Source organism: Aulonocara stuartgranti (genome assembly GCF_965226115.1).
Source record: "Aulonocara stuartgranti genome assembly, chromosome: 9".
NCBI classification, from domain to species: Eukaryota; Metazoa; Chordata; class Actinopteri; order Cichliformes; family Cichlidae; genus Aulonocara; species Aulonocara stuartgranti.
Window position 1 is genome coordinate 3,111,904 of NC_138960.1, and position 24,769 is coordinate 3,136,672.

Below are 24,769 nucleotides of genomic sequence, written 5' to 3' on the forward strand. Positions count from 1 at the left end.
AGCTGAACCTTGTTGAATCTGTGCCATAAAGAGTTAAAGCAGTGCTGTAACCCAAACAGAACCCGAGCCCGTACTCGCTGCACTCAGCTGATTAGTGGGCGTGTTTTACTCGTCTGTGCCACGTGTCAGAAGACTCGGTAGCTCTAGGGTGGCACAGGCAGACTCTCACTGCACCCATACTGTATATATAAGTGTGGCCACGGATAGTTCTGCTCAACCCCATCACACCTGAGTCCTCATGCTTTATTTTCTCCAACAGTTCTAACTGCATGCACTTCATTGTGACTCTGTCTTAGTCTATTTTTTACCTTCTTTTGTTTGTTGCACTAATGTAAGGTGACCTTGAGGGTCTTTAAATGTGCCTATAAATAAACTGTATTATTATTATTAAATGTATTATCTGCAAGTCTTAGAATGACCGAGCCACAAACATGTGCTTACACATGTACTAACAAAGGAAAATAAAGAGACTACACACAGGCGTCTGAGCCAGCCCGAGAGAATATAACTAATACTCTGAGCGAGGCCTAATGAAACTGCTCTGCTCGTACTAACGACAAAGTCAAAGTCTAATAAGGTCGGACACTGTAGTGGTTTCTACCTGTCGAAGTCCTCGGGGCGCTGGGTTTCTTCTCCTCTCCTGGTTTGCTGTCTGTCTTAGAGGCTAAAAAGAAAATGTTTAAACCTTTGTCAGTCGTGTAATTTATCAACACAATAAATAAACCGAGTGTAAAGAAAGCCACACACATACCCAGAGGCTTTCTGGCTGCAGCAGTGGTAGTGGTGCGAGCAGATCCTGCCGTGCGCACTGGTGCAGTGGTTTTACTGGCTGCTGTGGCAGCAGACGTGTTTCTGCTGGCTGAACCTGTTTGATTTGAGGCAGCAGTGCTGGACTTTGTCACTAGGGGGCGCTTCTCTGTTGTTGTCTGAAAAGAAAGAGAAAAATAAATCTGGGCGAGGTAATATGTCATCCAGGAAGAGAGAGAAGAAACGAATGAATATGGGCAAGCATCTGCGGAGGGATATCAAATCAACAAAACAGGCAGCAGCAAATTAGGTCACAAAGCATCTTCAGTGTGCCTGGATGTTGTGATCAGTCCAGCAAATGTTCGCTGGCCTCACTGAGATATTCAGGTCAAAGATTTTGCCCCAATTGGCGGAAGATATGGACCCAAAGCCCTCAACGATGGTTACACATTTCACTCAGCAGCGTGTTTGCCTCTTGTAACCCTCAGAGCAGGCTAACCTTCACATTCAGCCGAGCCGTCCTGCAACATGAGTCACCCTGCACCCCTGCAGCTCCATCAGGGCTGTTAATATGTTGTTGGTGCAACAGTGTTTACCTTTAAGGAGCTCAGCAGAAGAGGCTGACAGAAGGTTGACTGCTCTTTTTGGGGAACAAGGCATTAAAGTGGACAAGCCAATTAATAAATGGAACTTTTTATTCTATTTTATTGCCAACTCACAACAACATTTGACCCGAGGTGCTTTATATTGTAAGGTAAAGACCCTACAATAATACAAAAGGCCAACAATCATATGAGCCCCTATGAACAAACAGCTTCGTCCTGACATAATATCAGTTCCATATACAGACAAACTAATTCTTATAACTGCATGTTTGCAGCTCCTGCGGTGGATAAAAACCAATATCTGCATAGTTATTATAAAAACCACTCGTGTGTTTGTCTGAATTCAACACATTTTCATATAACACACACGGCTACAGTAACACACTCCTGTTCATTCAAACGAGAGGCACAGCTAAATGTTTCAGCGTGTTTAACCCTCTTGGCTTTTTCCTGCATTTCCAGCTCACAAACTTTACATGCATTTACATTTTCACCGTCTCTGTGAGCCTGTGCACGCAAACAGACCAGATGGCAAAGATTCATGACCACGGGGGAAACAGACGGTTGTTAGAAACTCCGCTGATCCTAACTTTAGTTAGAAAAAGCCAAAGAAGTAAGAAATCTGTTGTCCTGATCGATGTGGATGAGGTTTAATGAAATCACTTCAAAACATAAGAAGGACTCATTGTGATGACGTCAATCGTGCAGCTCTGTGTAACTGAGCAGGCTGCTGCCGCTGACCGCTTCCTGTTAGCTAAAACTTACCTTGGGTTTAAGCTCACGTGTCGTGCTGGTGGAGGATGATGTGAGGCGGCTGGCAGAAGTGGTGGAGGGTCGCTTAGACCCTGCAGCTGTTGTGGAAGGTGCTTTAGCTGTGGTTGTTTTTTTGTCTGTAGTGTGGGGGGTGGAGGTGGCGACAGAGGATACGGGACGCTTAGTCAGGCCTGGAGCAGGACCAGCAGCACCTGCAGTGCTCGGGCGCATTTTGGCAGCTGCGCTTGGTTTGGTTGCCCCGGCAGCAGGCTGCGATGCAGGACCGACACGCAGGAGATGGATGGATGATGGATGGAGGGTAAAACCAAGGAAACCAAGGAAAATGGATAAAATTAACAAAAATGGGTGGTAACAGGAGCAGGGTCAAGCAGCACAAGCAGCAATTACATCACAAAGTCACAAAAAGTGAGAACAAAAAAACAGAAAACAAAAACAACTAACACTTAGCATTTACTCTGTCGCTTCAAGGCAGTAAACAAACACAACCAGGACAGACGCTTAGGCAGCATGCACGCTCGGTTTTTAAAATGCGCTCATGCCATCCTGTCCGCTCCCACGCTGCACGTCTCAAATGCTTTCAGCCATCATGTCCGTATTCAGCCTGATATTTATTAGCAGTTTGGATGATTTATGATGTAAGATGCAAACTGCCGTGAAATCGTACACTGCTATCATTTCGACTTGTTACCGCATTACTGTAGCCAACATTTGGGTATTACATTTGAAATTCCACCCTGAGTGGGGCGTTACCCTCGCTGTGATACTAAAACAGTGTTTTATCAGAATGATCCTAAGCATACGTCAAAGCAACACTTCACTCTTACACCTTCCACTGATCCCTACCTTGGTCTTCCTGTCTGCCAGCTCTTTGCTTGGTGTTGAAATGCTTCCATTGGCTGAGGGTTTGGTAGGTTTCTTCGCCTTGTCCTTCTTCTCGTCTTTCTTCTCAACCGTCTTTTTGTCTTCCTGGGTTTTGTCCGGCTTCTCTTCCTTCTGTGTTGTTTTTTCCACCGGCTTCTCAGACGGCTTCACCGCCTCACCGTCTTTCTCCGTCTTCTTGGCCTCGCCTGCGTCAGCCTTTTCTGTCTTGGCGTCTTCCAGCTCCGCTGTCGCCTTTGTCTCCGTGTCGGCCTTCTTCTCTGTCTGGTCACAGCTGGTCTCGAGCTTGACGGATGTCGGCTGTTGCTCTGGGGTCTTTTCCACTTTGTTGATGTGCTGCTCTTTGCCGTCCTTCATTTCTGTGATCTCGGGCTTCTCTGTGGTCTTGTTCTCTGCTTTGTCCTCCACTTTGGACACTTTGGACTTGTCATTTTGTGCGATTTTGCCCACATTCTGTGCTTTCTCGACGTCAGCCTCCAGCTTTTCTGTAGCCTCCACTTTTTCTTCTTTCTCTGTCTTCTCTGCTTTATTTATCTCTGATTTGTCTGACAATTCTTCTGCTTTCACTTCATCCTCTTTCTCGGGCTTTTGTTGCACAGGCGGCACTTTCTCTGTTTCCATCTCTTTTTCAGGCTCCCTTTGTTTTTCATCCACCTTTTCTATCAGATTTTCTGCCTCCTTTTGATTTCTATCCACCTTCTCTTCCCGTTTCTCTGCCTCCTTCATTTTGTCTTTTTCTCCCTCTTCCTCCACCTTAACCGGACTCTCACTGCTCGTGAACTCAACCTTTACACTCTTCTGCTCGACTTTATCCACAGGGTCAAACAGGTCCACCTTCTTCACACTCTCCTCCTTCTTCTCCTCCTTCTTCTCCACCTTCTTCTCCTCCTTCTTCTCCTCCTTCTTCTCTGTCATTTCTGATTTTACTGAAAAGAAAAATGACAAAAATGTTTTTTTTAATAAAATGAGAGTCAATAATAGCAGAGTTCATTCAGACAGTTACGCAGTCCCACAAGAACAAGCTCCGGCTCAGGACAGAAACCAGGAATTCACCACAGACTTCAGGCTCATGTAAATCTGTCCACAGCGCATAAAGAGAACCAACAAACATCTCTGCTGTTGGTTCAAAGCTGCAGCTTCTCACTGAATCCTCCGGCCACACCAACACAGAGATCACAGTAAATACTGTAGAACAAAAGAAATCTGTTTTTAACTTTCGTGCTGGTTTACTTTTACTGGACAAACTGGACGAAAGCACAAAAATATGTGATTTGATTCCACGACACAAGCTCTGAGGGAAGTGAGCCTCTTACACAAGTTAAAATAAAAACTGAACTCCAGCTTTTAAGTTCACTGGTGAGGAAGTTACTGTGCTTATGAACAAAACATGAAAAGAGAAGCAAACATGCATCTGAAAACCGACTTCACTGAGCAGTAAAAACAAACTCATTCACGGGTTTAGATTTTTGAAGCACTCTGTAGTTGGTTTTTCAGTCTCTCTGTATTTCTCCGTCTTGAGCTTCCCTGTCTGTTTATGTGTGTTTCACGGGTTATAGTAACTTCCTGTTTTATTTTGACAGTAACCTTTAATTGTGCATTCTGTTTCACTTCCTGTCTTTGCTCTTTTCCTGCCCTTGTGATTGTCTCGTCTGTTACTCTGCTCTGTGCTCCCCGACTATCATTGTGTCAGCTTATTCAACCTGTCCTGCGTTTCCCTCCTATCAGCTTCCAGTGGATTCACCTTTAAAGGGAATTTTCATTGGGAAGTGACTTTTTCAAAAAGCTAATATATGTAGAATTTCCAGTTTTACACCTTCCCACCTGTTGTGCCAGTCCTTCACAGTCCACCACCAGCAAATGAACATTTTGAAAAGGTTCATAAACGGAAGCTGTTTGGTTTTTGTTTTAAAGACAGATCTCTTTGGTTTGGTTAAAAAACTAAATCTTAGGTCTGTTTGTTTGATATGTTATTTTTGTTTAAGCGTTCGACAGACAAAATTAACCCCAGCCAAAATTTAAAGGCAACAGGAAAACTTATGAACTGAAAACTTTCAAACTGAACTTGTGAACGTGGAGCAGACTGCAGATCTGGAGATGCTGCTTTCCCTCACGCTCACTCGCTACAATGAAACATGTGCATCATTTGTCCTCCAGTGATGATGACCCAACAGTGGGGTGAACCGAGTCCCATCAGAGCCGCTCACTCTGTGTCCCAGCTAAGGAGCTGGATCCCTTCATGTCCACATTTATGAAATGAACATGACATAACTGATTCAGTCCTGCCCTCCAACCTCCTGTGGAGGACAGAAGCGATGCTGTGCAGACGTCACGATCCATTAAAGAATATTGCATATTATATCAGTGCCCTGTACTCACAAAATGACTGTTTCATTATTATTTTATATGCTCACAATCAGTGTTGACACCAGAAAGGAATGAAGCTTGATATAAAATGTGTTTTCTCATGTAAATGCATTAATCCTTTAACAGGCCACAGTCATCCATGAGCAGCATAAAGAGCAGCCGTCATGCTGAAGCCATTGTGACTGAATTTCAGCCACAGATGGTTGTCAGATGGAGCGCGCTTGTGTTTTATAGGCAATTCATGAAGAAATGTCACATCATTTAGGCTAATGGGGAGATAATGAGTCATCTTGATTATTCAGGAGCCATAAGTAGCTCATTTGTCAGCATGTAGAGACCTGAGTGTGGTGGGACTAGGCCTGATCTGTGTCTATCTCTGACAGGACAGGAGCTGGCACAGAGTAAGGTCACCAGTGGGATTTTATGGGACAGCCAAGCGGCAGACGGTTGGCCTACAGAGACGATGGGCTTACAGGGGGAGGAGCTTGTTTCAGACAGGATGAAACGAGGCTGCACTGACACCCAGGAAAGGAAACATAAGGAATATATTAAACTGGGGCTACGTCCACACGTACACGGGTACTTTTGAAAACGGAGATTTTCCGTTTTAAAAAATAATCCCGTCCACACGTAAAGGCAGAAATGAAGGAAAACGCTGCTATGAACATGCCAAAGCAGCAGGTGGCGCTAGATTCCTAACCGTGCAGAAATGTTGGCCAATCAGAAGTCTAGAAGCCTCGGTGGGAAAAAGTAAACAAAGCTGGGGCATAGAAGCAGAACCGAGTCGTATGTGTGGAGGGACAGTAACTGTGTGTATATGTAAGCATTTAAACACTGCAGAGAGTAGAATTAACAGTATTGTAGAAATTCATTTCACCGAAACAATAACGTGGCGCACAGTGTGACGTCAAAAAAGGCGCACACCTTTGACGCTGCGTTTTCTGCGTTTTCTCCGTTTTCTCGTCCACACGTAAATGCAAAAATGGAGTTTTAGAAAATCTCCACCCTGCCCGGAGTTTTTAAAAATCTCCGTTTTCAGTGACCAAAAACGCCGTTTACGTGTGGACGAAAGGTGCGAACGCATAGAAAAATCTGCGTTTTCAAAAATACCCGGGTACGTGTGGACGTAGCCTGGGAATCATGCAAAGCTAGGCGATGTAATCTAGTGGAGTCCAAGAAAGAGTTTTGGTGCCGGAAAAGCAAAATAGTCTCCTCAAAAAAAGGGAAAACCCCAAAATACGGACTTAAATTAAGGACACATAGTGCACTCAACAAACACAGGCTGTTCAGCTTTGGGGTGAACAGACTGACAGGGAAAGTTCACACGACACGCAACTACTCAGGCCTGGGACTGCACACAGCAGAGCCAGTGAACATAAAGAGGTGATTATACACAACTGAAAGCTGAGCTATGATAACAAGAGAAGAACAAACCAAAGTCTATTTTCTATACAGCAAACAACGAGCAACTCAGGAGATCAACCCGAGCCCCTAATTAGAGCAGAAATGTGATCCGTCTCACAGCTGTGGTGAAAATGGCTTCATTTAATCAGCCAGCAGGAGGTGACTCCCAGCCCACGCTCCCACAGCCCACTGTGTGAGACTCTCCCACAGGAGGCCTCAGTCGATTTCATTTATTTCTGCTGATTGTGCCATAGTTAGTCACTATTTCACTGTTGTCGGCACAGCAGACAGAACACTGCTGGATACAAATGACTGTAGGCACAGACAGAGGTGCTGACAGGGCACAGGAAAGCATGGTTGTAGGATTTCAGTCTACTTCAGTACCCGAAGTGTTCTCGTTCTTTTCTCTGCTCACGCAGACTGTTGTTGTGATTTAGCTCGATAAAACTGAACTGACCTGAAAAATGAGGAAAAACAAACCAAAACAAAAAAAACAACGGTAACGGGGCGGCCATTTTGGCTCCTTTAACTGCTGTTCTTGTTTCACCGATGCGTGCTGTATGGTAGGACGCTGCATTGTGTATCAGGCCCTGCTCCTGCAGTAGAACAGTGAGTTTTTCCTACGTTGCACGGCCCCGACTTGCAACAACCTGCTTTATTAGCAGGTTGTTGCAAGTGTATGAACCACGGCTCAGGACAACAGAACAATGAGCATCTGGGTGCAGTGAGCCAATTTATCTGAAGGTTTCATTAACATAATGATAACACTTACAGCTCATTAAGAGCCGTTAAGCTTAGACTCTCCTGAAAGGAACTGACTCGACTCAAACCTTTTTCCTCTGGCCTTATTAATATGATAAAATATGCCCACTCCAGTCTCTTAAAACGAGTCAGTGTCTGAATTTCAAAGAGAAGAGTAAAAACAGAAACGTCTGACACGTGGAAAGCAATAACTGGGATTTCTCTGCATTTTTATGCACAAATTGCCTTACTGGGAAAATTTCCACCGGGCTCTTTGGACTTTGGATACTGACCTAACATGCACGGTTCATGAAGGTTCATGAAGGTTCATGAAGGTTCATGAAGGTTTCTTACCTTCAGATGTTAAAGATAAGACGCTTTCGATTTTACACTCTGTAATCAATCTTTAGCCAATGAATCGCTCAAGATGAAATTGTGTTAATAACCGAGGCTTCAGCCATTAATAAACGATTCAGGATTAATGTGTAAAGCCGTCCTTTTGCTCCTCAAGTGGATTATGTAAATCAGCTCTTTCAGATGCCACCTCATTAAAACTCCCCGCTCCACCTCACTACTCAGCACAAGCTCAGTGGCTGAGAGATCGTCAACAATGGTTTTAGTGTTGTGTTCGGCCTTTTGGTAGAAAACACACTGTGGAGTTGTAGCAGCACAGAAAACAGACTTTGTGATTTACTGTCCTCTGTGTTACTCTGCAACATTTGGGCCTCACAAGAGTCCAGGCTAACACCACTTAATCAATGAACACTGTGTGCACTTGGCTTTAACTCCTTTACAGGCTTGCGGCATAACCGCTGCGTGTTACGTTAGCGTAGGTTAACTGTTGGCATAAATGAGGTTGCTCTCACATCCTGTCACTTGCAGTCAAGGACCTGTTTGAAATCATTTCTTATGGCATACAAAAGTTTGCTTGTATATGCAAATATGACACGGAAGAGGAACAACTGCAGTTCCTCTAACCACCACCTGTGAAAGTGGAGTCAATGCTAATGCTAATAAAGAATTTAGCACTCCATCCTCTGGTCTAAATATCGTTACTACTGCCTCATTTAACAATAAATAAATAAATAAATGCTGGTGGCCACCTGTGCTACCCCCAGCCTCCTGGCCCATATGGAAAAGAAACAGAAAAAGCTTGTGAAAGACTTGCATCAGCTTTAGCTTGCTTCATATAGTGAATCATAGAAGGCTCATCCAAAACATACAAGTTTCATTTATATCATTTTTCTAGGGATCTTATATCTGTTTTCACTCTTGTGTGCTTTTCATATAAGTTTCACGCAAGACAGATACAAACTTTATAAGATTTTTATATATATATTTTCCATATGGGGGTATTAATTTGAAAATCTTAGATTACTTCCTTCTTCAGTTATTGCATCGAGGTCTGGGTCACTGACATTAAAAGCAGGGGTAAAATAACCAAACTAAACAAAAAGCACATGGTAGCAACAACACTACGGTCACGACGGTATTACTAAATGTGAAAACGGGTTTCTTTGTTGTCGTTTCTTTTTTATCCTGGTAAAAGAAAAAAATTATACTAAATGTGGATACAATGTTTGTGTTTTGACTGAGTTGCGACAGCTTTCTCCAGATTGGATGCCCCTTACAAAAGAACATTTGAACAGGAAGTAGGAGGGGCTTCTGTACTCTCACTGACATCATTCAGAGCTTTTAGCTCACTGCCAGCTGACATCATTATGTAACAACCACCCCAACCGGTGGCAGCAGATGGCCCCGCCCCTCCCTGAGCCTGGTTCTGCTGGAGGTTTCTTCCTGTTAAAAGGGAGTTTTTCCTTCCCACTGTCGCCAAAGTGCTTGTTGGGTTTTTCTCTGTATGTATTATTGTAGGGTCTACCTCACAATATAAAGCACCTTGAGGCGTTGCTGTGATTTGGTGCTGTATAAATAAAATTGAATTGTAATGTTCAATGCAACCGTATATATAAATGTGGCCATGTTTGCGCCTCCAGCACTTAGCACCACTAATTGGTTCAAGTTAAAATCGTAGTTATGTATTTTGAACTGCATGATTGATTTTCCGAACTGAGATGCTGTAAGACTGAGCTCAGTTTCTTTGCACACTAAGCTTCTGAGGTTGTCCAAAAGCAGCAACAATAACAACTACTAATAAAAATGACATAATAAAAGCTGCACTATCTGATCTCTGGGGGAGGGGTGTGAGTCTGTGTTATCAAAGACGTGCTTTTCCTGTAAATGCTTTCAGCGCCATGCTTTTAACATGATCGGGTCGAGTTGCACTGGAGACTCCATGGAACCATTTGCTCGATGCTTGGGGCCATATTTCTGCCACAAGCGGATCAAAAAACAAATCTTTCTTCTTTTTAAATTCCTTCCCCATACTCACATCCCAGACCTTACTGTCTAAATCCTTCACTTCCTGCTCTTCGTCAGGGCTGTACTCACTCGTTTGTATCACTGTCACCATGCATTTTGCCTTGTTGCCTGTTCCCTTTCCCAACCCCCTTTCATCTTTTTCTGTATGAAATCTGCTCATCGTCACCCCGATGACCCCTCCAGAGAGATGGAGCTATGACCAAGCTGCAGCTCAATGCAGATTTGTGGTTAATACAATAGAGATTCATGCACTTCCCTGAAATACAGTATCACAAAAAACAAAAAGAATCTTTGAAAGTAAAGCGATTTTTCTAAGTTTAGATATCTCCATGACCTTGGTAAACCAAAACAAACAGATGCATACAACACACAACCTGTAGCTAAATGACTCTGGACTTCAGGGGGTGCAGAGAAATAAACATTACTGGCCTACATTGGCCTGGCTGGAAGCCTCTGCCACTCTCTGGGCCAGCAGCAGCAGAGAGCAGAAGAAGCCACAGAGAGAAAAAGCAGACAAAGCAAAGGAGAGACTTGTTAAACGCCCCACCCTGATGGTCCAAGTTTCAAAGTTTGTGACCCCGTTTTGGTGACGGTCATCTTTGGATATGACGGTGACCCGCTTTCAGCCATCTTGGCTGTGCCGGCCCTCACCGGGAATCTAATGAGCATTCAAAGTAACAGGAACAGAGGAGAAAGCACTAGAACGAGATGGAGAGCGTGATGGAAGCACAGAGAACGAGAGGAAATGAGTCTGGACAAAGACAGAACAACCATCAGTTTTAACAAGCTGTGCTATATCCCGACCCCGAATCCCAGTGTCAGCCGGAGGGAACGCTGCTACACAACCTCTCCCTGCAAGCTCATTGTGCTGCATTAGCACGAGCACATCCACTTACACGTACAGGTAGCCAGACGGGGGAAATTCAAAGCTCCATACCTGTTGTTTCAAGCACGGACACACTCATTTGTTTTCTTCACTCACTCCACGCACAACAATTGTAGCTAAAATACACACTGTGTGCTAGACCAACACAACCAGACAGATGCTACCATCGTGGAATTTTAATGAGCCCATGTGGGGTGCGAGGGGTAGCTGCTCCCACTGCTGTCGACTTTTCTCAGCTTTTCGTTCTCTTTTGTTGCTCCCCATCTCTTTCCCGTCTGGCACTCTCCCTATTCGTCTGGCTCGGCAGCTTCCCCCGGAGCCATTCACGAGCTCAGATCCTTCTACTACAGTAACATTCAAGGAAGCCATGCTGTCTGATTCACGGCAGTCTGACAGAAGACAACTTAATCAAGATGTCAACCTGCTAATTTTCTTGCTTGTTTTCTACTCTCCATTTCAGCTGCTGCATTCTCCAGCCATGCATACTTTACCTCTTTGAAAATGACAACAATGAACAGATAGCCATAAAAACCTACATAGCTATATATTAGACGTTTACATCCATGACACTGTATTAACATAGCACCAGTTTAACAGAACTAAGTTTCCTCATTTGACAGATCTGCCACTGGTCTTTTAAAACTGGTATTAAAAGACAAGACTGGTGTCCACCTACCATCCACTGTCATGAAGGGGTTAGTGCTGGAGTTCAGGCAGAGGCTGCTATAGACACCAGTGTCAAGGTCATCATCGTCATCAATGTCCTGTGCCTTTGTTGATATGTTTCCAACTCTAAAGGTTAAATCTGCACCAGTGTTCAGTTCAGCATCCTCTTTACTCCCATCAAACTCTACAGTCTTGTTAGAATTAGCAGCTTTCTCATCACTGTGTGAGCTTAGAGCTTCAGCAGATCCAGCGTTCAAGCTGCTGAACCCCTTGGGACTGAGAGGCACTGGAAGCACAATGCCCCCTGCCTCTTTCTCCATCCCAAAACCCTCCACTGGGGCTTCTAATGGAGAGAGTGGGAAGCCAGCGCTGCCATCCCTCAAAGGAGGAAATGGGGAGAGGCAGAGGCGGGGTTCGGGTGGGGATTGCCGTAGGTCGATATGTGTGGCACCAGCTGCTGAGAGCGTGGGGGGAGGGGGCTGATCTTCGGCAACAGTTAGCGAGCGTTTCATGGAGTGCGGTGAGCGACGAAGACCGCTTAAAGGTGACGCCACCTGGTCCAGCCCTGCCTCGTCGCCACAGGGGTATTTATCAGGGAGCTGTAGACTGGTGGGTACCGACAGGTGGGAACATTCAGACATTGCTCGCCTCATGGCCTTCCTCTGCTGCTCAGCTCGCCCAATAAAACAGGGCGCCAACTCCTCCTCCTCCTCTTCTTCCATCTCCTCCTCACTGTTGTCCACTGAGGAGCCCTTTGACAGCTGTTGAGCTCCCGAGGCTACACCGGCTCCAGCCACATTCTCATCCGCCCTCTCCAAGTGGTTGTCACTGACTACTCCTATGACGCAGTAGTTGGGGGCCACCTGGGGCATGGCAACTTTTGTGCTTGATTCGGCAAAACATGAGCTGTTCCAGTGTTCGGATGGAGAGTCTCCATCTACTGGAGAAGCCTCTGTCAATGAGGCTCCCACTGAGTGGGGAGGCACTGCACTAGTAGGCGATGGCAGCTCCATACACCTGGCTGGAGATCCAGGAACTGGTGGTAGAGGGACCCTGCCACCAGATCCCATGGCAGAGGGCATTCTTCCTGGGGAGGCTGGGGAGGGGGATGGCGAGGAGGAAAGAGGGCTGTCCGGGCTGTCCCCTGCACTGCCCAGGGAAGCATTGCCCATCGAAGTGCTTCCCGACATGCCCCCAACTCTGACCGGCACCTTCAGCTCTGCGTCCATGCCACCTCTGTCTGGACGCTCAAAGAAGCAAAGCTTGTCTTCATCTGTGAGTCCGTCTGAAGCCATAGGTCTGTCGCCTACCACCAAGCCCCTCGGGGTACCGGTGTCCTTGGCTGTGGGGTGCTGCCAATCCCAGCTCTGAGCTGGCACGCTGGGCGACAGGGACGGCACCTTGCACAGCTCACTGTACTCTGAGAAAGGAGAGCCAGGCTGCTGATCAGAGAGAGAAGACATGCTGTCTCTCTATTCTCTCCCCTTTCTTTGTTTCCAAGCCTGCAGCTGTCTCAGGTGTCTAAGAGGTAATCTCTACCACTCCGCCTGTCTCGCTCTCTTTCCTTTGTTGTCTTGTGCTGTTGCCGTTTTGCGCTCTGCAACTCCAGGTGTGTGTCTGTGTGTCTCCACACTGAAGTCAAACACACACTGAGGCTGAACTGGATGTGCCGCTCTCTCCCCTGCTCCCTCTCTCTCTCTCTGGTTCTCTCACTCATTATTGGAGCTGTCATGTGACCCAGTTGTGGAAGTCAATTGGCTATAGCCAGCTCCCGGAACCCGCCCACTGTGGTGGAGTGAGTAAGCCCCCTCCCATCTACTTTTCTTTTTCACTCTTTTCCCCCTCTAGACCCCTCTCTGTTATTCTGTCTCTTGGCAAAAAGTACAACGTGTACACACACACACACACACACACACACACACACACACACACACACACACACACCCGTTCTTCTTAGTGAGGACCCTCATTGACATAATGGTTTCCCTAGCCCCTTACCATAGCCCTTAAAAATGAATGTCTAACCCTAACCTAATTGTAACCCTGACACTAAAACCACATTTTGAGCCATCAAACTAGTGAGGACCGTGTTGTGTCCTCACACGTGACTGCTGGTTCTCACAAGTATAGTAGAAGGCAGGTTTCGGTCCTCACAAAGATAGCTAGACAGGAACACACACACACTTCTCTAGAGCACTGCTATTAATGAGTGTCCATCTGTATGACCTGTTCAAATCCCCTCACGTCTCTCAGCAGACAGCATCCATGTAAAGTTTGGGGTCTATTTTCAGTCCCTGCGGCTGAGCTGTGAAACCCTCCTGGTAACAAACAAGCACACGGTTCTTGAAGAGTTGCAGGGGGATAAAATTAGAAAGTTGTAAGATAGTGACAACAGAAGAGCTAAAGGAACAAAAACGTGTGAGAATGTGTGCGGGAAGCTATCCAAGCATGTGTGTGCGTGAAATAAGCGCAAGCATATCGCAACTCTGAGCTCAGTGTGAAAGAAGAGGAGATGGGAAATGAGTCAGGATGGAGAGGCGAGCCTGTGGTACAGAGGCCTTCACGGCTGTCACAGTGTATCTGCTCCCACACTTCTATCCCTCACACACACACACACACACACACACACACACACACACACACACACACACACACACACACACACACACACACACACACACACACACACACACACACACACACACACATGTGCGTGCGCGTCACATGTCATTAAGCATGTAGATTTTCAACCCTCTAAAAAGATGATTTTACACACACTTGCAGAAAAAGTGCATTCTTCCGTGTAAGCTTTGTGTCACAGCAGATGTAGGAGTCATTAAAGACAGACATGCCATGCAAATACAGTTACACACTTTCAGGCTAACGCGCACAAACAGTCGAGCCTGTAAGCGTTGGCTTCTCGCACGCAAACACTTTCAGCTCCATTTCGCTTCATCATCATCATCGCACAAAAACTGCAATTTCCACTAAACGTGGCACAGTGTTACTGGAGCTGTTGGGGCTGAACAAATGGACAGGATTCATCACATTTATCGTTTTATTTTACAGTACAGTGACAACTTCACAGCAAAATGTCAAGAACATCCAAAATAGCACAAATCTGTCCTCAGCTACAGAAGAATCCGGCCTGTGCTGGATAAATAGATCCCTCTGAAACATGTCCCACAGCTTCATGGATCAAAACAAGACGGCAGGTGACAAAGACGGTGCTCCCTTCAGCGTTTTTGTCTCTAGGCCTTTTTTGGTAGCACGCCTTTATTTAGTATCGCCTGACAAAACAATGAAGTTTATCGTGCGTAAACAGATAATCTGAGGTAAAGGTCACAATGTGGTGCAAAAGTAACGGTGGACTGGAGGGAGAGTGTGATGGTTTTAGTTTGATATGTGTGTGTCCAGTGCCAGTCAAAACAGCCGGCGGTTACACTCATTCCCGCGGCTGCCGGTTTGGACTGAGGGCTGAGTGTCAGCAGGAAACCATGATTTATAACAAGCAGACAGGCACACGGGGACAGAGCGAGGTGGCAGGGCTGAAGATGAGGAGTATGCAGACAGACAAGAGCAGGAAAAGGGAATCAGAATTGGAAAAGTGAAGGAAAACAACACAGAGGAAAAGGAAATGTGGAAAGGATACTGAGCACAGCGCTCAGATAGAGCAGAAAAGAGCTATTTAAGAACCAATGCATTTACCATCGACCAGCCAAGAAGAAGCACCTCTGCCTCAGTTTGTGACCAGCTGCCTGTTAGCTTAATGGATGGTACAACAATGCAGTCCTCCCGGTGTTTCTGGGAGGGCAGTGCATCTAAAACAACGTGACTTTAACGATCAGCTACTCAGTGTCATCTCTGAATGTTCCGCTTCAAGTGGGTCTCACAACAATAGAGAGGATTAAGTGAAATGATGGAGCTGCAATGGTTTACTAAACAAAAGCACAACTGCAAATAGTTCCATAGCCAGAGGAAGCGCCGCTTCATAAAACAGTAAATGAATGAGAGCTTTGTTTCCACTCACTGGAAAAAGGATTCGTGCCAAGCTGGCATGTGGAACAGAGAGGTATGCAGACCTTCCTCCTTCAATGAAAAACTAAACCTTACCAGCACAAAAGCAGAGGAAACACAGAGGAAAAACCAGAGTTCAGAGGAGTGTGGGCAGCATTGAGCTACACCTTCCTCGTTAGTTAGCAGTTTTAGTTCAAATACATCGTTTATGACGCATGATTTTTATTCGTTTCATCGCCAAATGCATAAATATGCTTGAATACTGCAATGACTGACGTATCCTTTCATTGCTTAGGAGGTTACATCATGCATGAGTCTACCCAGGGCGAGAACTCAATTCATTGTGACTTCTGGTCACTTCAGGGGATCGGTCAATAATAAAGAGATACCAGAATGCCTTCCAACTGCAGCCCCTCTCCTGCCCTGTTTGTCTAGCGTATGTCTGACGCATTATGTGGTTAATGGGATCACAAGCGATCCGAGTTTGCCTCCTTCCTTCAGTCTACCCGTCAATTAACTAAAATGGCTCCTCCATTAAAAAGCAGCCTGCCGCCAAACCGAGAAAGCACGTCTCCACCAGAATGCCAACGACCTCCGTCGCGTTACGGGAACGTCAGACACAGCCTGCCTCTGTTTCTGCATCGCAAAATGTCACCACAGTCGGCGCCTCTGTCGCCTTTTCCACATCGCACCTGGAAAATAAGACAGACAGGCAGGTAGACGTGCTTGGCAGGTAGGCAGACTTGCTCGAGGCTGACGGACCGTCACTGCCTCTGTGCATCACATGTGTCATGTTTGCTTTGGGCACAATTCTTCTCTCCCTGCCTGCTTGCCTCTTGAAGTACAAAACTGATGCCAGAGTCCCATGGGGACAACGACACACACACACCAACAAACTGATGACCTCACCCTGTCTGACTGGTTGGCTGACAAAGATACGCAGACACACTCACTATACAGTGTTATATAATCCCACTGGGTGACAGAGAGGCTGTGCCTAATAACCCGTGCAGGCCACTAGGATGGCATACAGACAGGACAAAAGCTGTGGCCAGGAAAACAGCTCAGTGGCATGTTTGAATGGCTTTAGTGACGCAGACTGAAAGTGACAGAAAACAGCTTTGATTGATCAATAAAACACCAATTCAAGATTTTCTGCATATACGTGCAAACATCCCAATGTGCCTTACAGTCCTCTTGCTGTGACTATGGTACCAGTATTGGATCTGCACCACAAATCTGTCAACACTGGACAACAGCCTCAGAGCGGTGCTAGCTAGAAGCTTAGCTGATGAGGCCTTAAGCAGGTTAAAAGGTCAAACTTCTCACATTTTTAGTTGAAAACATAAGAAAAGTTGGATGATCCAAACATTCTAGTTTAATAAATTTACCAGCAGCAAGCCAGACGGCATGTGGGCGTTGTTTCATTGCAAAAATAAAAATGACCAACAGAAAACAGGATCAACTCAGTTTCGTAACAAAGCTTTGCACCTGAAGACGCAGCAGTAAGTTATACATGCAGGTAGGGCTGTGCGATACGACCAAAATCTCATATCCCGATATAAGACATCTATCGTCCTGATAACGATATAAATCACAAACATTTTCTGTAAATTCTGTGAATTTCGACTTGCGTGAAGTGTTTCCAGCTGGGCGTCCTTTACCCGGAGTCGAGTGTTTTAGCCGATGCATGAAACGATACATTTTTAGACATAAGTTGTAACGTACGCTGTTTTCTTTGTGAGTATTTATTACACGGCGTGCTGCGGGGAAAAGCCTGTTCTAACCTGTTCTAAGGTTTATTTTTTAGCACCTGGCGGCTCATTTTTACTTCTCATCCGTAAATAATCTGCATCTTTCACGTGATTCAGTTTATTTTGAAAAGTCTCAACAGGATCTTGAGCTTTATTGTGAAAGGTTTATGTGGAACAAGCGGACAGGCGGTGGTTTTACCGTCGTTGTTGCTAACGACAACGCATAAAAACAAGCGCTTGTCCATCCGTAGTGTGGTTTTATTAAATATAAGAGAAAGAGAGAACTTTAATAAATTAATGTAGCCACTACAGTGACCATCAGAACATGAACAAATATTCCCGTAAACAGTTTATTTTGCGACACCACGAAACAAACGACAGCGTAAAATGAAACGATAGACGTTTTTATATCGTCAGCTGATATATATCGTTGTATCGAACAGCCCTACATGCAGGAGGTATGATTCAGGATATTGTTTCTGTCATTCGGCACTTGTGTTCTGCTTCCTTGCACAACTCTTACGTTTGTCCCCTCAGGCCATATAGAGGACTAGAAGCCTGGTAACCAGTGGCAACCTAAAATCATATATCTACTCCAGCAGGTGTTTAGACATCAGACGTTGGAAGTTCTCCGTGTTGTAGCAGTATCTGATGATTACAGACATTAACACAGGCTGGTCTGCTGCGGATGTACCAGGAAATTAAAAGCTGGATAAAAAGTGATGAAACTTTTCTGTAGAAATAGGTTTCGAAGCAACAGAAACCCCACAGAGAGAAAGGTGGTACAAAGTATCACTGAATATATCTGTTTTTCACGTTTAACACCTGTCCAGTCACATATGAGGTACGTTTTCCCTCCTAATGCCGACACTTCAGCTGGAAGCTCTTCTTGTTATTTTAATGCAACGTCTCCCCTTTAGTGTCATTGGCTGAACCATGGAGTTACTCTTTAAGGAGTGATTACAAAAAAGACACATTAGCAGGTAGCATGGTGGATGACAGATACACTGTATTGCCTGTTCCAATCACGCCCATGGCCACAGGTATAAAACCAAGCACCTACATATGCAGACTGCTTCTACCAACATTTGTGAATGAATGGGCGGCTCTCAGTGAATTCAAGCCTGGTACCTTTATAGGATACCAGGTGTGCAACAAGTCCAGTCATGAAATTTCCTCACTAGGAAATATTCCACAGTCAAGTGTTAGTTGCATTATAACAGAGTGGAAGTGACTGGGAACAACAGCCACTCTGCCACGAAGCAGTAGGCCAGATAAAAATCCCAGACTGGGGTCAGCAGATGCTGAGGTGCACAGTGCTCCTCCACCGGTCGCAACAGATGGCCCCGCCCCTCCCTGAGACCGGTTTTTCCCTCCCACTGTCACCAAAGGTCTTGCTCATAGGGGGTCATGTGATTGTTGGGGTTGCCTCTGTATTTATTATTGTAGGCTCTACCTTACAATATAAAGCACCTTGAGGCGACTTGCTGTGATTTGGCGCTGTGTAAATAACATTGAACTGAAAGGTCGCCGACATCGCCTCGTCCAACATCGCCTCGTCCAACATCGCCTCGTCCAACATCGGTGTCTGATCTCACAAATGGTCAAAAATGTTTGGTTGGATGGGAATGGACCGTCACTCAAGTTAATTTGCATTTGAAGCAGATGAGCTAACACTTTTGACAATATATAGTTTACTTCCAAGCAAAAAGCCTTGTTTTTTTACATATGGCTTTTTATGCAAGTTAGTCATGAGCTGTTGTGTGAAATTAGCAGGATTCAAGTCACCTGAATATGCCAGGAATTTTCTGTAAGCTAATTCCCCTCTGACAGACTGCAATACAAAGATGGAATGATGATGACAGATAATGAGGAAGAGGAGAATAATCTCAGCAGGGCGTCGGTGAAGACGGTGATGATGCAAGGAGACAGTCTTTAGTCCAGTTTATTTATAGCTCAATCGCATTTCCTTCCCAGCCCATCACAACAGCCAGACTCTCACTAAACATCTATTGTTTCCTCGGTAGCCCTTCTTCACATTAGTCACCAAAGCAACTGACTCTTGTTTCTATAGCAACTGGCTTCTTCATCAGCCTGCTGGCTCCAGCCAAGCGGGGGGTTGGGGCAGAAATGGTTTGGGGGAGTGTTTGGTAGTGATGGTGGTGAGCCAGGGGCTGATGGAGGGAGGATGACGGCAGTGAAAGACAGTGCGTCTGCACGAGGAGGGGGACGTTATTAATATTCTGGAAACCACGGGGAAGGAACTCCACTCCACTAATCTTCTGTGCCTGTTGCTGCAGGTTAAACAGATCAGTCAGTGTCTTGGTATTAATCACAGGCATCAGGCAAAATCCGACTGCTCTGAAAACATGGGAATATGTCCTTTGTTTCGCTGTTTAAGGGGATTATAGTCGTTTCTTCTTCTTCTCAGAACTGTGACCGACAGTGTGAAGACTTATTTGTGACACTGGGTAAAATCTGAATCGAGCCACCCCTCATTCCTTTAAATCTCACATCCAAAGGAGCCAAACCCTTTTGTAATTTTTAAAGTGTAATAGTCCTCCAGACTCTTTGAAGCTCTTTCAAAGTGTTTATTTGGACATTTGATGAATTTTCACTCATTTTAGTTCAGTGCTTTTACCTGATCAGTTTCAGAGCAATTGGTTCCAGTTTGTTCCAATTTAATCAGCTGACTCTAAAGTAGTACAAACGAGATCTATTAGCCAAAAAGATAACATATCAGGATGTGTGCAGGCCTAAAAAAACTACAGCAGATTAAAAGTATCAACAAAATCCATGGATGCATCCATCTACTGTTCACTGAAGTCAGAAATGGTCTGGAGTGGCTGTCAGGAAGCCATTCTTAAAGACAGGGAAGAGAAAGAAAAGGCTGAGATGTGCCAAATTATACAAGAGCTGCACTGAAAATCTGAAAGGTGGAGCTGCTAGCCTACCTGAAAATGCCACAGATGCCACTCTAATCAAGGATCTCTGGTGTGGGACGCTCACTCGTCCTATGCCAAAGCCAGAAAAGACCAAAGCTGTTTTGGTGGAAACAGGGTGTAAATGATCCCCGACAGACCCGCCCACACGTACGTGCTTTGCTGCATACTTCTTTTATTATTACCCTGTTGATTTTACACACAGTCGGCTGCAGCTTTGCAGCTCACAGCCACACACTCCAACGACAACAACAATTCGGGAGCTGGCTCATTCTTTACGCTGGCGAGGCGTGATTACGGATGCCGCTCAGGTGCGTCCGCCTCCCCTGCAGCGGCACCGCAGACCACGCCCTGCAGACCACGCCCCGCCACACTATGTTGGTTTTAATGCGCTGACTGATCACTGTAAGTACACATCATCTCCTGAACTGTCCATAATAAGTAATAATACTTGTGCACAGCTGGATTAGTATGAGCTACAGGACAGTGCTGTATGAAGTTTGTTCAATGCCTAAATGAGGTGTTTTTGTTTTTGAACTTATCACTTTGGCTCCATGAAACCAATAAGGACTGTGACATAGACGTCCATGAAAAATCTATTCTGTCTCAAATGAAAGATAATACCGGTAGTGTACAAGCTCAATCCTAATCATTACTCCATGTTTCACTGCTCCCAATAATAAAAATTATACTAAACTATTGGTGGTAAAGATGCTGATATAACAGCAAAGCTTTGATTAATAAAAGCTGTCAAAGGGTTTCTGTATTAAAATTAGCCCATCGTGTTACACCAGGCTGTACGCTTCAGGTAACTGTTCAAAGTTTGTCTCAATACTTAATGATCTAAAAAAGGACAATTTTGAAAATGTCCCTAAACAGCACATAAGAGACATCGCGTTTCATTCCTATTTATTAAGTACCAACATAACCAGCGGCCCTGCAACTCATGAAGCAGCTCTAAGTGTCTGATCTACAGGGAGTGCAGAATTATTAGGCAAGTTGTATTTTTGAGGAATAATTTTATTATTGAACAACAACCATGTTCTCAATGAACCCAAAAAACTCATTAATATCAAAGCTGAATGTTTTTGGAAGTAGTTTTTAGTTTGTTTTTAGTTTGAGCTATTTTAGGGGGATATCTGTGTGTGCAGGTGACTATTACTGTGCATAATTATTAGGCAACTTAACAAAAAACAAATATATACCCATTTCAATGATTTAGTTTTACCAGTGACACCAATATAACATCTCCACATTCACAAATATACATTTCTGACATTCAAAAACAAAACAAAAACAAATCAGCGACCAATATAGCCACCTTTCTTTGCAAGGACACTCAAAAGCCTGCCATCCATGGATTCTGTCAGTGTTTTGATCTGTTCACCATCAACATTGCGTGCAGCAGCAACCACAGCCTCCCAGACACTGTTCAGAGAGGTGTACTGTTTTCTAGGGCTGCTCAATTAATCGAATTTTAATCACGATTACGATCTGGGCTTTCAACGATCATTAAAAATGACTGAGCCGATTATTAGCCCCTCCCTAATTTATCCGCGACACCTTAAAGGCCGGTCCGTGAAAATATTGTCGGGCATAAACCGGTCCGTGGGGCAAAAAAGGTTGGAGACCGCTGATTAAGAGGACCCGAGGGAAGCTCGGAAAGCTAAGCAGAAGTTATTTGGAGAGTGACTGCCGTTGGTTGAAAAGAGAGTTTAAAAAAAAAACTTCAGTGGTGTTGCACACTATTTTATATTATTTTTTTAAAGTCATTGTTAACCCTTTAAAGCCGGTCAGAGCAGCACGCTCCGTTTTGCGTAACTATTTTTAAATCCCTGTAGAACCTGAACCGTGTAAGCTAGCGCAATAATTTGTTTTGCATATGAAACCGGAGGAGTTGTACTTACATCTGATGCCATCAGCTTGTCCTCGGTCACGGTTTCGTTCCACATATAGCTTTGCAAAAATTGCATAAAAAGCGCTTGCAGGAACAAAAACATAATATTCCAGAAACACGCTTTGTGATCCGATCAGCTGTTCGTAACACTTCCCACAGTGAAATGATGCACATGCTGTTTTCTTTGCAAATTTGCATCATAGGATTGTTTTTTGTTTTTCCTGCAATATATAAAAATTGCTGTATCTCCAAAATAAAACTATGAAGACACTCAAAATAAATTTCCTGTGGTGGGAAACTATTTTTTGCAACTTTATTGTATTTAAAGTTTTGAGGGATAAGCCTCTTAAATTTCTCCAAGTAGAAATATATGTAAACAAAACAAAAGCGATTTTCAATTTTTTTTGTAGTTTATTGCACTTTTTTGCAATTTATGTAATTACTATGGACTTAATGCATACATATTATTAAAATATGGGCTATAACAGTTGTATTGATGTATAGCAACTTGAAATGCTCCCACAAATGGCACTACAGCATGTAAAAAAAATAATATAAGCTCTGGCGGACTTGGTTCTATAGTAGGTCTTAAAGGGTTAAATAAATATCGTCAAATAATCGTGATCTCAATTTCAGTGAAAATAATCGTGATTATCATTTTTGCCATAATCGAGCAGCCCTACTGTTTTCCCTCCTTGTAAATCTCACATTTGATGATGGACCACAGGTTCTCAATGGGGTTCAGATCAGGTGAACAAGGAGGCCATGTCATTAGTTTTTCTTCTTTTATACCCTTTCTTGCCAGCCACGCTGTGGAGTACTTGGACGCGTGTGATGGAGCATTGTCCTGCATGGAAATCATGTTTTTCTTGAAGGATGCAGACTTCTTCCTGTACCACTGCTTGAAGAAGGTGTCTTCCAGAAACTGGCAGTAGGACTGGGAGTTGAGCTTGACTCCATCCTCAACCCGAAAAGGCCCCACAAGCTCATCTTTGATGATACCAGCCCAAACCAGTACTCCACCACCTTGCTGTTGTCTGAGTCGGACTGGAGCTCTCTGCCCTTTACCAATCCAGCCACGGGCCCATCCATCTGGCCCATCAAGACTCACTCTCATTTCATCAGTCCATAAAACCTTAGAAAAACCAGTCTTGAGATATTTCTTGGCCCAGTCTTGACGTTTCAGCTTGTGTGTCTTGTTCAGTGGTGGTCGTCTTTCAGCCTTTCTTACCTTGGCCATGTCTCTGAGTATTGCACACCTTGTGCTTTTGGGCACTCCAGTGATGTTGCAGCTCTGAAATATGGCCAAACTGGTGGCAAGTGGCATCTTGGCAGCTGCACGCTTGACTTTTCTCAGTTCATGGGCAGTTATTTTGCGCCTTGGTTTTTCCACACGCTTCTTGCGACCCTGTTGACTATTTTGAATGAAACGCTTGATTGTTCGATGATCACGCTTCAGAAGCTTTGCAATTTTGAGACTGCTGCGTCCCTCTGCAAGATATCTCACTATTTTTGACTTTTCTGAGCCTGTCAAGTCCTTCTTTTGACCCATTTTGCCAAAGGAAAGGACGTTGCCTAATAATTATGCACACCTGATATAGGGTGTTGATGTCATTAGACCACACCCCTTCTCATTACAGAGATGCACATCACCTAATATGCTTAATTGGTAGTAGGCTTTCGAGCCTATACAGCTTGGAGTAAGACAACATGCATGAAGAGGATGATGTGGACAAAATACTCATTTGCCTAATAATTCTGCACTCCCTGTAAAGTTGTCATTCATAATGCAGAATCTGAATCCGACGCCCTCGGCTGTTTCAGCCACATCCAGTAACTCCCTCTGGCTTTCTCAGATATGTATATTCATATAGATAGATATTCATATAGATGTCCTAAGACATCTACAGCACACCCAAAGGCAGTTTCCTGCTCCTCCTGCCTACACGGACCCAGAGGCGATGCAGCTCTTCAGCCTAGATGGACAGCGGTGCAGATTTTAACCAAACTCAATGCAGATCCACGACGCTGAGAGACTGAACACATCCACAGAACACACAGTGACAGGAAAATGTCACATTCCAATTTGTTATTATTAATAAGGAGTGCCACGTCTGTCACGTTATCCTCGATTTACTCATGAAGCCAGTTTTCAAAATCTGCTGAAAACCGATGAATCTCTCCGGCATTCGTGGCATTTAAATGATGTGAGGCTGTAGCAAATGTACGGACAGAATGTGGATTTCTAGAAAGCTGGAGGTTGGATCAAAACCCAAGTTTGAGTATCTTTACCACCAACATCCTATCAGTGCTGTTTTTGGTTTTTTATACACTTCAGAAATTACAGATAATTCTTAATGAATGACGAGGACGTCCAACAGTGAATTAACTCCTTACTACATCACTGCTGGAGTTTGTTGGTCATTAATAAACATCCTCTCTTTGATAAACGTGCCTAAAGATATTATCTGCTGGATGTTACGAGCTTTTATTCATATACACCACATATCAAAGTTTTTAGCACGGGGATATTTATCCTTTAAATCAAGTGGAACGAGCATTCTGTGGAAATGTGTGGAAACTGTGCCCAGAGTCACAACACCAGTAAAACAATGTTTTTCTGTCATCCACACAGGAAAAACAGTCAATTTAATAAAAAGCGAGCTGCTATTTACCAAACTTCCAAAGTGTAATTTATCTAAAACGCTGTCATA

At 44.5% G+C, this 24,769-nt stretch overlaps 1 protein-coding gene across 10 annotated transcripts in view; it reads right to left on the minus strand.

Annotated features, from left to right (window-relative positions):
• LOC309714877 (uncharacterized protein) overlaps nucleotides 1-24,769 on the minus strand; it is a 114,684-nt gene that overhangs the window by 10,610 nt on the left and 79,305 nt on the right. For 8 of the 10 annotated variants that reach the window (XM_082547596.1, XM_082547601.1, XM_082547597.1 and 5 more), the window contains 4 exons: nucleotides 2,970-3,931; nucleotides 2,118-2,375; nucleotides 752-926; nucleotides 602-664 (listed from right to left, as the gene is read on the minus strand). In XM_082547596.1, coding sequence (XP_082403722.1) covers nucleotides 602-664; nucleotides 752-926; nucleotides 2,118-2,375; nucleotides 2,970-3,931 — 1,458 coding nt within the window. Of the gene's footprint in view, nucleotides 1-601; nucleotides 665-751; nucleotides 927-2,117; nucleotides 2,376-2,969; nucleotides 3,932-11,455; nucleotides 13,088-24,769 lie in introns of those variants that run through there. The other 2 variants (XM_082547603.1, XM_082547602.1) reach the window with 2 other exon arrangements.